The sequence below is a fragment of the Microtus ochrogaster genome, unplaced genomic scaffold (assembly GCF_000317375.1).
Source record: "Microtus ochrogaster isolate Prairie Vole_2 unplaced genomic scaffold, MicOch1.0 UNK26, whole genome shotgun sequence".
NCBI lineage: Eukaryota > Metazoa > Chordata > Mammalia > Rodentia > Cricetidae > Microtus > Microtus ochrogaster.
The window spans coordinates 889,665-902,975 of NW_004949124.1; the positions used below are offsets into that span (position 1 = coordinate 889,665).

The 13,311-nt window shown below is 37.1% G+C and overlaps 1 protein-coding gene across 10 annotated transcripts in view; it reads right to left on the reverse strand.

The window, feature by feature from the left end:
* Positions 1–13,311, reverse strand: part of Birc6 (baculoviral IAP repeat containing 6) — a 196,628-nt gene that overhangs the window by 44,949 nt on the left and 138,368 nt on the right. For all 10 annotated transcript variants that reach the window (XR_003378819.1, XM_026789677.1, XM_026789673.1 and 7 more), the window contains 5 exons: positions 13,056–13,223; positions 11,933–12,106; positions 9,910–10,106; positions 6,934–7,234; positions 4,799–5,016 (listed from right to left, as the gene is read on the reverse strand). Coding sequence is in view for 9 of the 10 variants with exons in the window: in XM_026789677.1 (XP_026645478.1) it covers positions 4,799–5,016; positions 6,934–7,234; positions 9,910–10,106; positions 11,933–12,106; positions 13,056–13,223 (1,058 nt within the window). In the remaining variant the exon portion in view is untranslated. The remainder of the gene's footprint in view (positions 1–4,798; positions 5,017–6,933; positions 7,235–9,909; positions 10,107–11,932; positions 12,107–13,055; positions 13,224–13,311) is intronic.

A 13,311-nucleotide genomic window follows, 5' to 3' on the forward strand; every position in this document is an offset into this window, starting at 1 on the left:
ATTTAAAAAAAAACCCTGAAAAAGTAAAATTTTTTCTTAGAAAATATTTTAAAGAAAATCTATGAGATATAATGTATTTCTATAAATTGTTATAGATTTATAACTGGATATATAATTAAAACATTAATCCACTTCTTGTAAGATAATCATTTAAAAAGCCATTAAAGCCAGGCGATAATGACACACATCTTCATTCTCAGCACTCAGAAGGAAGAGGCAAGCATATCATGGGGTCAGCCTGACCTACAGAGTGAGTTCTAGGACAGGCTCCAAAGCTACAGAGAAACCCTGTCTTGGAAAAAAAAAAAGCCATTAAAATTTCATTTGCTAATGCTAGAGAAATGGCTGGGAGGTTAAGAGCACTGTTGCTCTTCCAGAGGCCCTGAGTTCAATTCCCAGCACCCACATGGTGGCTCATAGCCATCTTTGAGGTCTAGTCTCTGCTTCTGGCATGAAGGTATACATGCAGGCAGAACACTACATATATAATAAACAAATATTTTGAAAATTTTTTATTGCTATAACTGTGTGGTGGCACAGGCAGAAACAAGCAGATGGCTGTGAGTTTAAAGCCAGTCTGGCTTGAACAGTAAATTCCAGGCCAGCCCGGAAACAGTGAGATACAGTCTCAAAAAACTCACTTTCTATATAAGCAATTACTAAAATAAACACTTATGGATGAATAAAGCCAGATATTTAATACTAAGAAACAAAAACTGGGCTGGAGAAATGGCTCAGAGAATATACTATTCTTAAAGAGAACTCAAGCTCAAATCCTCCTAGCACACACATGGTGGCTCACAACCACCCATAACACCAGTTCCAAAGGGATCCAGTGCCATCTTCTAACCTCTATGGGTGCCAGGCACATACATGGTACACACACACACACACACACACACACACGCACGCACACACACACACAATCAGATGTCCAACCAGAAATTGTAACTCACACCTGAAGTACTAGTACTTGGGAGGATAAGGCAGGAGGAATATTTGAAACTAGGGGTTTAAGACAGGGATAGGTAGAAGAGGAATAATCCAACACATTAAAAAAAAATCAAATAAAACAACAACAACAAAAATTCCTAATTAATCAATCCATAATATGCACACAGAAAGAACACAGAACAACAAATAAATCAGACAAACTATGTTGTGGAATAGTACTTTAACTAGGCAAAGATATACTGGTGTGGAAAGTTGATGTGGAATTTCCCTCTGTATGCTATGATTACCATTAATAAATAAAGAAACTGCTTTGGACCTATAGCACGGCAGAACTTAGGTAGGTGGGGAAAATGTAACTGATATTGGGGGGGAAAGGGCAGAGTCAGGGAGCCGCCACCAAAGATAAATGTGATGAAACTTTGCTGGTAAAACATGACCTCGTAGTGAAATACAGAGTAACAGAAATGAGTTAAATTAATATGTAAGAGTTAGACAATAAAAAGCCAAAGCTAATGGGTCAAGTAGTGATTTAATTAATGCAGTTTCTGTGTGATTATTTCGGTTCCGAGCAGCTGGGAACCAACAAGCAGCAACCTCCTACAAACTGGCACCCAACATGGGGCTCAAACCCACAACCCTGAGATTAAGAGTCTCATGCTCTATTGACTGAGCTAGCCGGGCCATGTCCAATACAAGATTTAGAGTCCTTAGGATAGAATGTTTATTAAAACATTTAGCATATGTTCCCTGCTTAATACTGTTTATGCTGGCTGTAATTCTAATTATACTTGATATCTGTTCATAGTGTATAGAGTTTTGTATTGGGTTTGGAACTCTCTTAAACAAAAGGGGGAGGTGCTGTGGGAGTATAGTCTGCTCCTTCAGCCAACAGCCTTTAAGATACCAGCCCACTTGGGTATGGTCTCTTAAACTGTAAAAGCAGCTGTAAAGAATGCAGTTGCTCTCTCTTTCCAGCTGCTAGACTCTGTTCTTGTTCATGCAGAGGACTGTTATCTAGGAAAGTGATCTGTAAGTTTCCCTTAAATAAATAACCCTTTATTATTCATAATTCTGAACTGGTGTGGGATTATTTTGTGACTTCTGCCTTCGGGAAGGTTTTCTGTATGTGTTCCTTTCATTGGCTAATGAATAAAGCTTTTTCAGCCAATGATTAGCAAAGTAAAGCCAGGTGAGAATTCCAAACAGAGATACAGAGAGAGAGTAGGTGGAATAAAAAGATATGTAGCTCCCGAAGGAGAAAGACACTGGAACGCCACGGCCTTGTGGTGATACATAGATTAATAGAAATGGGTTAATTTAAGATGTAAGAGTTAGTTAATAAGAAGCCTGAGCTAACAGGTCAAACAATATTGTAATTATTATAGTTTCTCTGTGATTATTCGGGTTGGGGTGGCTGAGAACAAAAGAACAGTCTCTGTCTACAGAACGGTGCCCCACATGTTCATGCTACATCTGTTTATGTAAAGATATGTTACATTTGTTTATGCTGCATTTGTTTAACAATGTAAGGATGCGTTGCTTTGCCTGCCTAAGGCACTTGATTAGTCTAATAGAAAGCTGAACAGCCAATAACTAGGAAGTAGAGGAATAGGAGGGGCTGGCGGGCAGAAAGAATAGTAGGAGGAGGAATCTAGGCTTGTCAGAAGAGAGAAGAGAGAATGAGGGAAGAAGAGAGGGAGAATCCTGGGGCCAGCCAGGCAGGCAGCTTGTCAGTCAGCTAGACAGAATAGGACATACAGAATGAAAGAAAGGTAAAGAGCCCTGAGGCAAAACATAGAAACAGGTTAATTTAAGTTATTAAGAGCTAGTGAGACAAGCATAAGGTAAGGCCGAGCATTCATAACTAAAAATAATTTATGATTTGGGAGTTGGTTGGTGGCCCCCCCCCCCCAAAAAAAACTGCTACAAACTACAATGTAAAAACCATCAAGCCATGCAGAAGACGAATGAGATCACAAGCTAGGGTGGTGACGCACGCCTTCACACCGAGTAGAGACAGGCATATCTCTGAGTTTGAGACCAGTCTGCTCTACAGAGCAAGTTCTAGGACATCTGGGGTTACATAGAAAAATCATGTCTCAAAAAAATCAAAAAGAAAAAAAAAAAATAGATCACAACATACAGGCACTACCTTCATTTCAGCTGAATTCCACTACAGTACTAATCCTGTTTTACTTTAGTAACAACAGATAATGTCTGTATTTAAGAATTATCAGACACTTACACAGCTTTTAATGAGATGCCCATTCCAGCCCTTTGATCACTTTCCTATTGGATATCTGATGTTGCTCTTTTAAAGCTCTTTAAATGTAGATTTCAGTATTTTACAGAGCTATCCAAAAATAGTTTTTCATTGTGTGATTTGCGCTTGCACTGCAACAATGAAGGGGAATGGACAAGGAATGTATGTCTCAGCATGCTTTGTGGGGAGGTCAGGTGTTAATTTTTTGGAAATGGGTTTTCTCCTCCCACCATGTGGGATCTGGGGATAAAACATCAAAAAGGCAAGTTCCTTTACCCCCTAGTCGTTTCATGAGGTCCTTTCCTTTGTTGAGTTTTTGTTTGTTATTGCTTTTAAAAGTTTGTTTATGGGTTGTTTTAGGTTTTGTTTTGTTTTTGCCTGAACACAAAACAGTCCTCTCCGTCTGTCTCCTAAGCTCTGAATTATAGGCATTAACCACAATGTTAGCCTTCTAATAATGTTTTGATTAAAAACAAAAATATTTTTAAATGGGAGAGTGAATAAAAAGAGGTATGTCATTTCTTGCTAACTGTAAGATGATAAACACACTAATTAATCACTGTGCTCTGATTATAACATATTGAGTGTATGAACTGGAACATTACACTATACCCAAAAATAAGAACACTCTGCACAAGGAAGTCAGAAGTGAACATAAATTCTTCAGTTGCTCTCCATTTCATTTAGAGACAGTCTCTCTCTGAGCCTGAGGCTCTTCCTGAACATTACGATTATGGTTACTATCAACTCACTCAGCTTATTAAGTGGGTGCTGGGGATGCAATCTCAGGTCTTCAAGCTCACAAAGACTTTACTGGTTGAGGCACGTCCCCAACACTGGAAACAGTAACTATATACTCATCTCATATGCTATTTTCTAAATCATTCCAGATTTTTATATACACACAACCAAATGAACTCGAAATAAGGACATTTACCCCTTTGTGTATGTATCTGTGGCTTGTTTTTTAAGGAGGGGGCTTACAATAGTATGTAAATTACAACTCAATAATATGAAAGAAAAATTAACATTGAAATACCCGGATAAGTGGGAAAGCAGTAACTACCTATTTCTTTCTTTTTTGTTTTTTTTTTTAACTCTGTGAATCTTGACTGTCCTGGAACTTGCTCTGCGGACCAGGTTGGCGTTGAACTCAAGAGATCCGCCTACCTCTGTCTGTTGGATTAAAGGAGTGCAACACCACTGCCCGGCTACTATCCACTTCTTAAACTGGTGGGTTAATCTGATTTTTCTGAGGAGGCTAGCAGATATCCCATAGTAATCATAAAATGACTCCAAGTTCTGAAGTGACACTTCATACTCTAATCAATTAAGCTTAGTTTTTCCTAACATAAAGTAGCAGTTCTCAACCTGTAGGTCATGACCTCTGTGGGAATCAAACACCCTTTCATAGGGGTCACCTAAAATCACAGGAAAAAGGAGTTATTTACATTACAATTAATAACAGTAGCAAGATTACAGATACGGAATAGTAACAAAACACTTGACGAGCTGTATTAAAGGGTGACAGTTTTAGGAAGGCTGAGAACAAATGACTAAAAGTATGGGAATGAAACCTACTTCAGTTTGGTTAAGGCTAGAGTTTGGAACTCGTGGAGCATGATGACTCAGAGCTGACAGACAGACAAGAATTAGGTGCAATGCTCCAATTTCCAGTGCCATCCGCCGCAGAAGCACACCGTCATCAGTTGTCAAGGGAGTAGCACTAAACAAGCTGCGAAGAACGTGGAAAGGAAGGGTTGGAAGCACGTTGGCTGATGGAGATTGCAGAATGTGGCCTGTTAAAGAGAAGAGAACTAAAATTAAAAACACTTGAAAATAATAAGTAGGTGAAAAATAATAATGACAAAGTAAGGTTTCACCATTAAATTGATTATAAAGCAGGATGAATGTGAGATAGAATATAATTATCTTTATTACAGTATCAAGAACATCTCTATAAGACATAGTGCACACAAACTCTGTAAATTTACACATCAGAGTAACAGCTATCAATGATAACAGATACTATTAATTAGAATGTGAAATAAAATCTAACCATTAAAAAAGAAATTTCTACTTTATTTTAGAGACAGGGTTCTCTATGTAGCCCAGGCTAGTCTCCAACTCATAAAGAGTCAACTGTTTCTCCCCAATGCTGGGATTAAAAGCATGTACCAAAGAAATTTCTTACAACCATCAAAAAGTCTTTCAAGTGGTTCTGAATGAACAAACGACAAACAAGCAAATCTACTCTCTTTGTACAATAGTTTTGTGCTGCTTTAATCAGAAAGAAGTGGTAAACACAAGCGATAAAGCACTATAGGCACAGTGTATGAATACTGGGGGAAAAGGCCACAATCATATACTGTAACAACTATTCTTTGCACTTAATGTGTGCAATTTAAAGTGGCATAAAGTCTCTTTCCCCTTTGCTGTTTATGATCAATGGTGGAACAGTCTTTGAAAGAACAATTAAGAGTAACCCAAATTAAAATCTTCTTTCCTATATTACCTTAACTGTGATCAGCCAATCTTTCATTATATTGATATCAAATATGAACAGTCATTATAGTTTTGTGTTTATTATAGCTTTATCATATAATACACAATTCTCTTAATGCTCTTCTGTGTTTAAAATACTGCTACAAATTTATGCCTTTTGATTTTCATTTTCTTGTCTTGTTTCTATAGTGCTGAGGACTAGACTTTATCCTTGCTACAAACACTAATCCAACACTTCACCAGATTAATTTTCTTGGGGGTGGGTGTTTTTCAGATGTCATTGCTCTGCTTAATAAAGCTAAATAAATTATCATTGGTATTCAGAATAAAAACTATGCTTTTCCACTGCTTTTCTTTCTTTTTTTTAGTTTTTGTTTTTCGAGACAGGGTTTCTCTGAATAGCTTTGGAGCCTGTCCTGGAACTCACTAGGTAGCCAAGACTGGCCTCAAACTCAGAGAGATCAGACTGCTTCTGCCTTCTGAGTAAAAGTGTGCTCCATCACCACCCAGCACAACTTTTTCTTAAAGGACACACGTTCATAGTTTCTTCACACAGACTCTCACGTGGTCCAGGCTGTACTGAACTCAGTACATAGGCAAGGGTAGTTTTGAAATACTGATCCTTCTACCACGGGACTCTTGAGTTCTGGGATTGCAAGCAAGTGCCATCATTACAACTTTTAAAAAGTGCCTTTCATGCAGATTTTAATCAGCTAACTCCTCCCTTTCCATATACACTGCCATTCTGAAACAATCACCCCAAACTAAGTTTTGTTTATAGTTCAGAGCACCAATAAAAACAGCTATACAACTTTTCACACTTACACTTTGTAAAGAAATAGACTCAACTCACATCTCTGAGGCGCCAATAATACTCAGCTCAAATTCTTCTCTAATTTGTCTGAGTCAATCAATATGCTCTCATACTTTCCACTATAATGACTAGAAGACAGTCCTACTTCCTGATCACATTACTCCAATGTCACTCAGTGCATCTGCGAGTACTCAGGATACAATTTACAAAATGAACATGAAAAGTATTTTTTTAGGATTTTATTATGTTTAATACTAAACGAACAATAACAACAAACCATGTAAACAACGTTATTATAAAATAAATAAATGGGTAAGGACAGACAATAATCTGAACAAATTTACCAAATTATTTGTGTATGTATTGAAAAATTTAATTAGTAACTCTAAACACTTACTGCCTTCTCCATCATCTGTAACTCCCAATACCAAGCGAAGAAGGCACTGGGCATGTTTTCTCTCTTTCAGGAGCACTTCAGCATACCCCGGAAGACGAAGAAATAATCCAAAAGCAGCCAAAGAATGGGCAGGTATGGGAGAAGTGGCTTGCACTGCTGACTTGACAGGTGGAGGCTCAGCTGCAATAGTTTCTGGAGCTTCATAAACTAGTTCACCTGATTGTTCTATGGTCACCCATTCAAACTGATCACTATCTTTTGGTTTTTCCTGAGTAGTAGATGCCACCACTGGAGCACTCACCTAAAGAAAACAGAAGCATTTCGTTATTTCCACTTTTCAATACTGGGTTCAAACACAAGACTCAAACGACCTCTTTAAACTATAGGAACATAAAAACTTAAAGGATATATTCTGAAACAACAAGGAAACAAATACCAAGAAGAGTATGAAATCATGAGCACAGCAGTATCTACCAAGTACGTCTATATTAGAACTGCATTTTCCTATTTAGTGAAATAGCTACAGATTCTTCAAAATTATGTTAAAATCTTGCACCTCAAACTGATTCACTCATTTCTATTTTTTTTTGTTAGTGAATTTGTTTGTTTAATATTATATGTAATTCTGGCTGCCCTGGAACTCAAGAGATCCACCTATCTCTACTTCCAGAGTGCTGGTATTAAAGCCACCAGATCCAGACCCATTTTAAGAATATATTTACATGTGTGACTGTCTTTGTGAATGAATTCTGTGCATATCAGTGCCCTGAGAGGCTACAAAAATATGCCATTTCCCTTAAAGATGGAATCATTTGTGAGCCACCTAATATGGATGCCAGGAACTCAACAATTCCTCTGAGGAGCAGTAAGTCCTATTAACTACGGAACCATCTTTCTAGCACCAGTACTAGCCTTTAAAAAAGTTCACCAAGACTCTTTTCTTTGTAACAGATGAAGATCATTACAAAAAATTAGCAATCCATCAAAATGCAGAGTTGTGGAGCTCAATCACAAAGGATATACCTAGAATACACACTCATACCTAACGCACAGGAAACACTATGAAAGAGTGGGAAGAATGACTATAAAAGCCAGAGGATTAGGGAGTTTGTGAGATAGTGTTACCTAGTAATGTCAAATGCAACAACCACAACACGTCTCCAATATGACTGCCCAAATTAGAGTTGATTAAAGATAACACCTACAGAAATGCCAAAAATGGGCAGGGGAAGAAAGCCTATGAAGTCAACCCGACACACACAAAACTATAGGCAACTAAAGAATATTAAGAGAGGGAGAAATAGTTCTCCCCAGGGAAGAGCACAGCAATTGGTTATCTAACACTAAATGGTCAGCAATGAAAACAAGCAAACAACACTCTACAGACTGAGAAGGCTATTATTTATAGAATATATACATATATGCATGCACGTATAACAATGAATGAAAAAGGTCATGAATTTGGAACAGAGCAAGGGAAAGTATATAGGAGGGTTTGGAGGAAGAAAAAGGAAGGGGAAATGATGTAATATATTACAATCTCAAAAAACAAAACAAAGAGTTCCTTGAAACCACAGTTACAGTAGTTAGCTAGGATGACTTCCTAACTCTGTCATTCTTCTATATTATCTGGTACTGGAATATTGGGAAAACAGTCCTTTCTTCCTACCTACTCATGGAGGATCATCAGTGTGTATTCTAATTTTATTTTATAAGTTACATTAGTCTACTATTTATTCTTATGACCTAGTATAAACAGATTTGGTGTCTAGATCTCCCTTCAAGCAGTCTCCTGCATAATTTCAACACTGTGTGCATTACTCTTTGAGAATCTCCCCTACTTCCAAGCTTTCAGAACATTCTTGGTCCAGTTCCTGAGCTTCATGGAGACAAAATTTCTTATACCAGAGACCAATATTGTTAGGGGGAGTCGGATTACAGGCACACTCTACAAATAAATCTAAGAAATCCATTCACACACAGGTATGTATATATGAGTTTCCATAATGACATAACAGATATTCTTAGTCCTTTAAACATAATAGCGATAAAAGAAACAAAGAACTATTATAAAGTTGACCGCAGAGAAAAGACAACACAATGCAATATACATTTTAGAACTAGACCCAAGACCAGTGGCTCTCAACCTTCCCAGTGGTGCAATCCTTTAATCCTCAATGTCAAGGTGATTCCCAACCATAAAATTATTGTGTGGCTACTTTCTAACTGTAATTTTGCTATTATTATGATTCATAATGTAAGTATTTAATATACTTGATATCTGATGTGGGGTCATGACCCGCAGGTTGAGAATCACTACCCTAGACCATCATTTCAAACCTTGTATAATGAAAATGTAGTGGGTTTTGTTTTTTTCTTGAGAAAAGGTCTTGCTACCTGAAGCCAAAAATGACCTCAAACTGGTAATTCTGCCCAAGCATTCCAAGTAGTAAAATTACAGGTGTATGTCAAGATACCCACCAGATTTTTCCCCTTTGTCCATAGAGAACATTATAGAGACAACTGACAAAATTGTCCATTAATATAACAAGAACATGAGAAACAGAAATACATAGATGACAGGAGCAAGAATGAACAGTGACATGGGCTGAATTAATGATTTAAAACCATCTAAAGGGAAATGGCACGTAAGACAAAAGTAGAAGTTAAACAAGGCATAAATGAGTAGTATGCTATTATTTTACTATGTTGTTTATTATAATAAACACAGTCAATACCACATCTAAGCCACATATAAAAACGAGAGTGTGATGACCATAACATTAACATAAAGGGTATACATTAATGAGGGTCTTTATTCCCAGCTGATCTTTAAACATTCTATATAAGCCCTCTGTGACTTATCTAGTGCTCAAAAATTATAAGGCCAAGAACATTTCAAGGTTGAGGTAACTAACTTAAAGATATGCAACCACTATGCATACACAATGCACCATGGTAGGAAGCTTAGCTTACCTGCTGAATTACTTCTGGATAGAGCATGGGCAATCTTTCTGCAATAAGAGCCAATCCACCCATTCCTGCAAAAACTTGCAATGGTGACTGAATGGGACACGTTTCCAGCAAAGATTCATCTAGTACTCCATCCATACACTCATCATTCGGAGTAAGAGCCTCATCTTCTGGACAGCTACCAATTAACTCTCCATGATCTATATAACATATTACACAAAAACTTAAGTGTGTCAGAAAGAACCTGTGTACATATACAACATGCTTTCATTTGTGCAAACATAAAAAGAAAGAACAGGAATGACAAGATGCTCAGTGGGTAGAAGCAGTATTTGCTGTGTAAGCCTGAGTTAAATGACAGGAATTCACAGTAGAAGGAGACATGGTCCCCAAAAGTTGCACTCTGACCATCACATTTGTGTTGTGGCACACACACGTGCACACACACTCTGATAAGTAATTTTTGAAGGAAAAATAACAAAAGGGAACAAGAACCATCAAGTTATTAACTCCAATTTTTAATTTACATGCCTACAGCAATCTGTAATTGCAGTTCCAGAGGAATGGACTCCTTTCTCTGATCTCCCTGGGTATTAGGCACACAGGTAGTGCATATACATATAGACAGGCAAAAAATTCATACACATATAATTTTAAAGTGGGGGCTGGAGAGATGGCTCAGAGATTAAGAGCACTGGATCCGCTTCCAGAGGTCCTGAGTTCAATTCCAAGCAACAATGTGTTGGCTCTCAGCCATCTATAATAAGATCTGGTTTCCTCTTCTAATGTGCAAGCATACATGCAGGCAAAATACTGAATACATAATAAATGAATCTCTTAAAAAGATTTCAATTAAGAAGTTAATGAAAATGTTGAGACAGTTAAGAAAGTTACAAATAATCCTGCTGAAGATTTGATAAAAGAAAATATACTAAGGTTTACTAAGTAATATAAATAGCTTGTAACGAAGAACTAAATTGTAATCATGAGAAAAATACAAAATTTAAATGTGATCAAATGCTCACACTGTGAAATGAATTATTTACAGAGCATTTGGGAGTGGAAAATTAAAATCAGCGCTTATTAAATAGGGCATGCACTTTGTCCTATTCATCTATACAGAAGTAACATATTTAAAGCATGCACATGCAAAACTATTTAATGGACTCTACAGGTAACAGGATAAAATACATGATCCCCTTTAAACATATGAAAAATCTTTATGAGCAATGAAAGCAGTTCAATATAAATGGCCAGTAAAGTAGATTTACAAATTAGGGATATAACTTGATAATAAAATGGCAACAATGTAATTCTCAAAAATAAAGTTAGAAAGAAAACCTATGTACATGTCTGAAATGATAAACTAAGATGAATTAAGTTTCCAAATGAAATAATTGTTTTCAATAATTTACAAATAAATCAAATCAACAAAAAGTACCACTAAGCTGATATATGAAAATAACTGATCAATTTAAAATTGAGTCATTAGCTCAATGACAGTGAAAACATCATCTTACATGTGTGTATGCATGTGTTGGAAAGGAGGGGTGGCATGCAAATGCATATTGGGAGAGGTCAGCCTTGGTTGTTGTTCTTAGATGTCACTGACCTTACCTTTCCCCACCCTGGTTTTGATTTTCTCTGTGTAGCTTTGGCTGTCCTGAAACTCACTTTGTTTTGTAGACCAGGTTGGCTTTGAACTCACAGAGATCGACCTGCTTTTCCTGGGATTAAAGACATGTGCTACCACTGCCTGGCTGACCTTACATTTTGAGGAAGGGTTTCACTTTAAAAGCTGGAGCTCGACTAATTAGAGTAGGTGGGCTGGCTGGTGAAAATTAGGGGTATTCTTGTCCCGGCCTCCCAGCAGTGGGATGACAAGCAGAAGCCACAACAGTCAACTTTTTTATGTGAATGCTGGAGATCAAACTTGGATCTTCATGATTGCACAGCAAGTCCTTTACTGACTGAGCCATATTGCCACCAATGGACTGCAAGTTTTAAAAAAGTATCAAGTACATACCTTTTTCAGGATGTAGTCTTTTAAAAGAATCTGTTTTGGACAAACTTGGGTCTGTAATAACTTTTGATCCCAACTTAACAGTAAGGTCTATTGAACGGTAACCTTGAGGAAGTTTTCGGTCATAGAGAAGAGTTAAAAGCTGGGCAAGCGTCATTTCAGCTGGCAATGGCTGACCTAAAAATGATGTAACTAAGTTAAAACAAAATTCTAAGAAGGAGACATTTTTACTTGGCTTGACTTTCTTAATTAACTAATTATTTTACTAAATCATGGACAAAAGTTTGACAAATATACCAATTTCAAAAGTTTAAAATTACCAGAAAAAAAAATCTATAGAATACCAAGGTCAAACTACAAGTGAAAGATCAGATATTCTAAAAGCCAACATCTGCAAATATATTCATACGTGGCTTAGATAACAAATAATTTAAGATCATGTAACTGCAACTATCTCTAACTAAGGATAATATATTAAACATGGGCAAACAAGTTTATAACAATTTTTTTTTTTTTTTTTTGGTTTTTCGAGACAGGGTTTCTCTGTAGCTTTGGTGCCTGTCCTGGAACTAGCTCTTGTAGATCAGGCTGGTCTCAAACTCACAGAGATCGGCCTGCCTCTGCCTCCCAAGTGCTGGGATTAAAGGCGTGCGCCACCATTCGCCCGGCAACAAAATTTTTAAGAGACATAGTAAATAACCCACCACTTGACCTCTGCTATGAACTTAGGGTGTGAAGTTAAGAAAGAACATCATTCAGTGTTGGCAATAATAGTATAACACAGACAAAAATGTATATTACATTAACAGATGGAAATGTTAATTACCAATGCCCTATGGTAGAATTCTCAGCTACAATTATACCTATAAAGCCTGTCTGATACTACTTCTTCATCTCACACTCTATGCTTATAGCAAAAGTAAGGAGATAAAGGGGGAATAACTTTGTGGCACTGAAACAGACATAGAAAAGGCTACTCCTTGTGGGTTTATTTTACCTAAAAGAAATTATGTAGAAAAATCCTCAATAACTCATTTAAATCTCCCAAAGCAACAGACCCAGAACATAATTTGTGCAGTTATAAGTCTCAGATTCTGCTCTGCTGTTTATTCGTCATAAACGTTACCTGCAAGGAGTCTGTGAAACAAGTGAAACACTGGGACAGTGATTATTTTGTTAGTGGTATCCGCACTTGAGGAAGTACTTCCTATTTTATCAGGAATTGCTCTTCCCCTCCTGGATGGTGGACGAGGTGGTGTAGCAGACACAGCACGTTTAGACTGCGATTTCAACCCTTAAACATAATAATTGGTTAGGTTGTATTATTTTTTGTAGTTAGGATATATAGTATAAATTTCTAAAATGAGCCGGGCGGTGGTGGC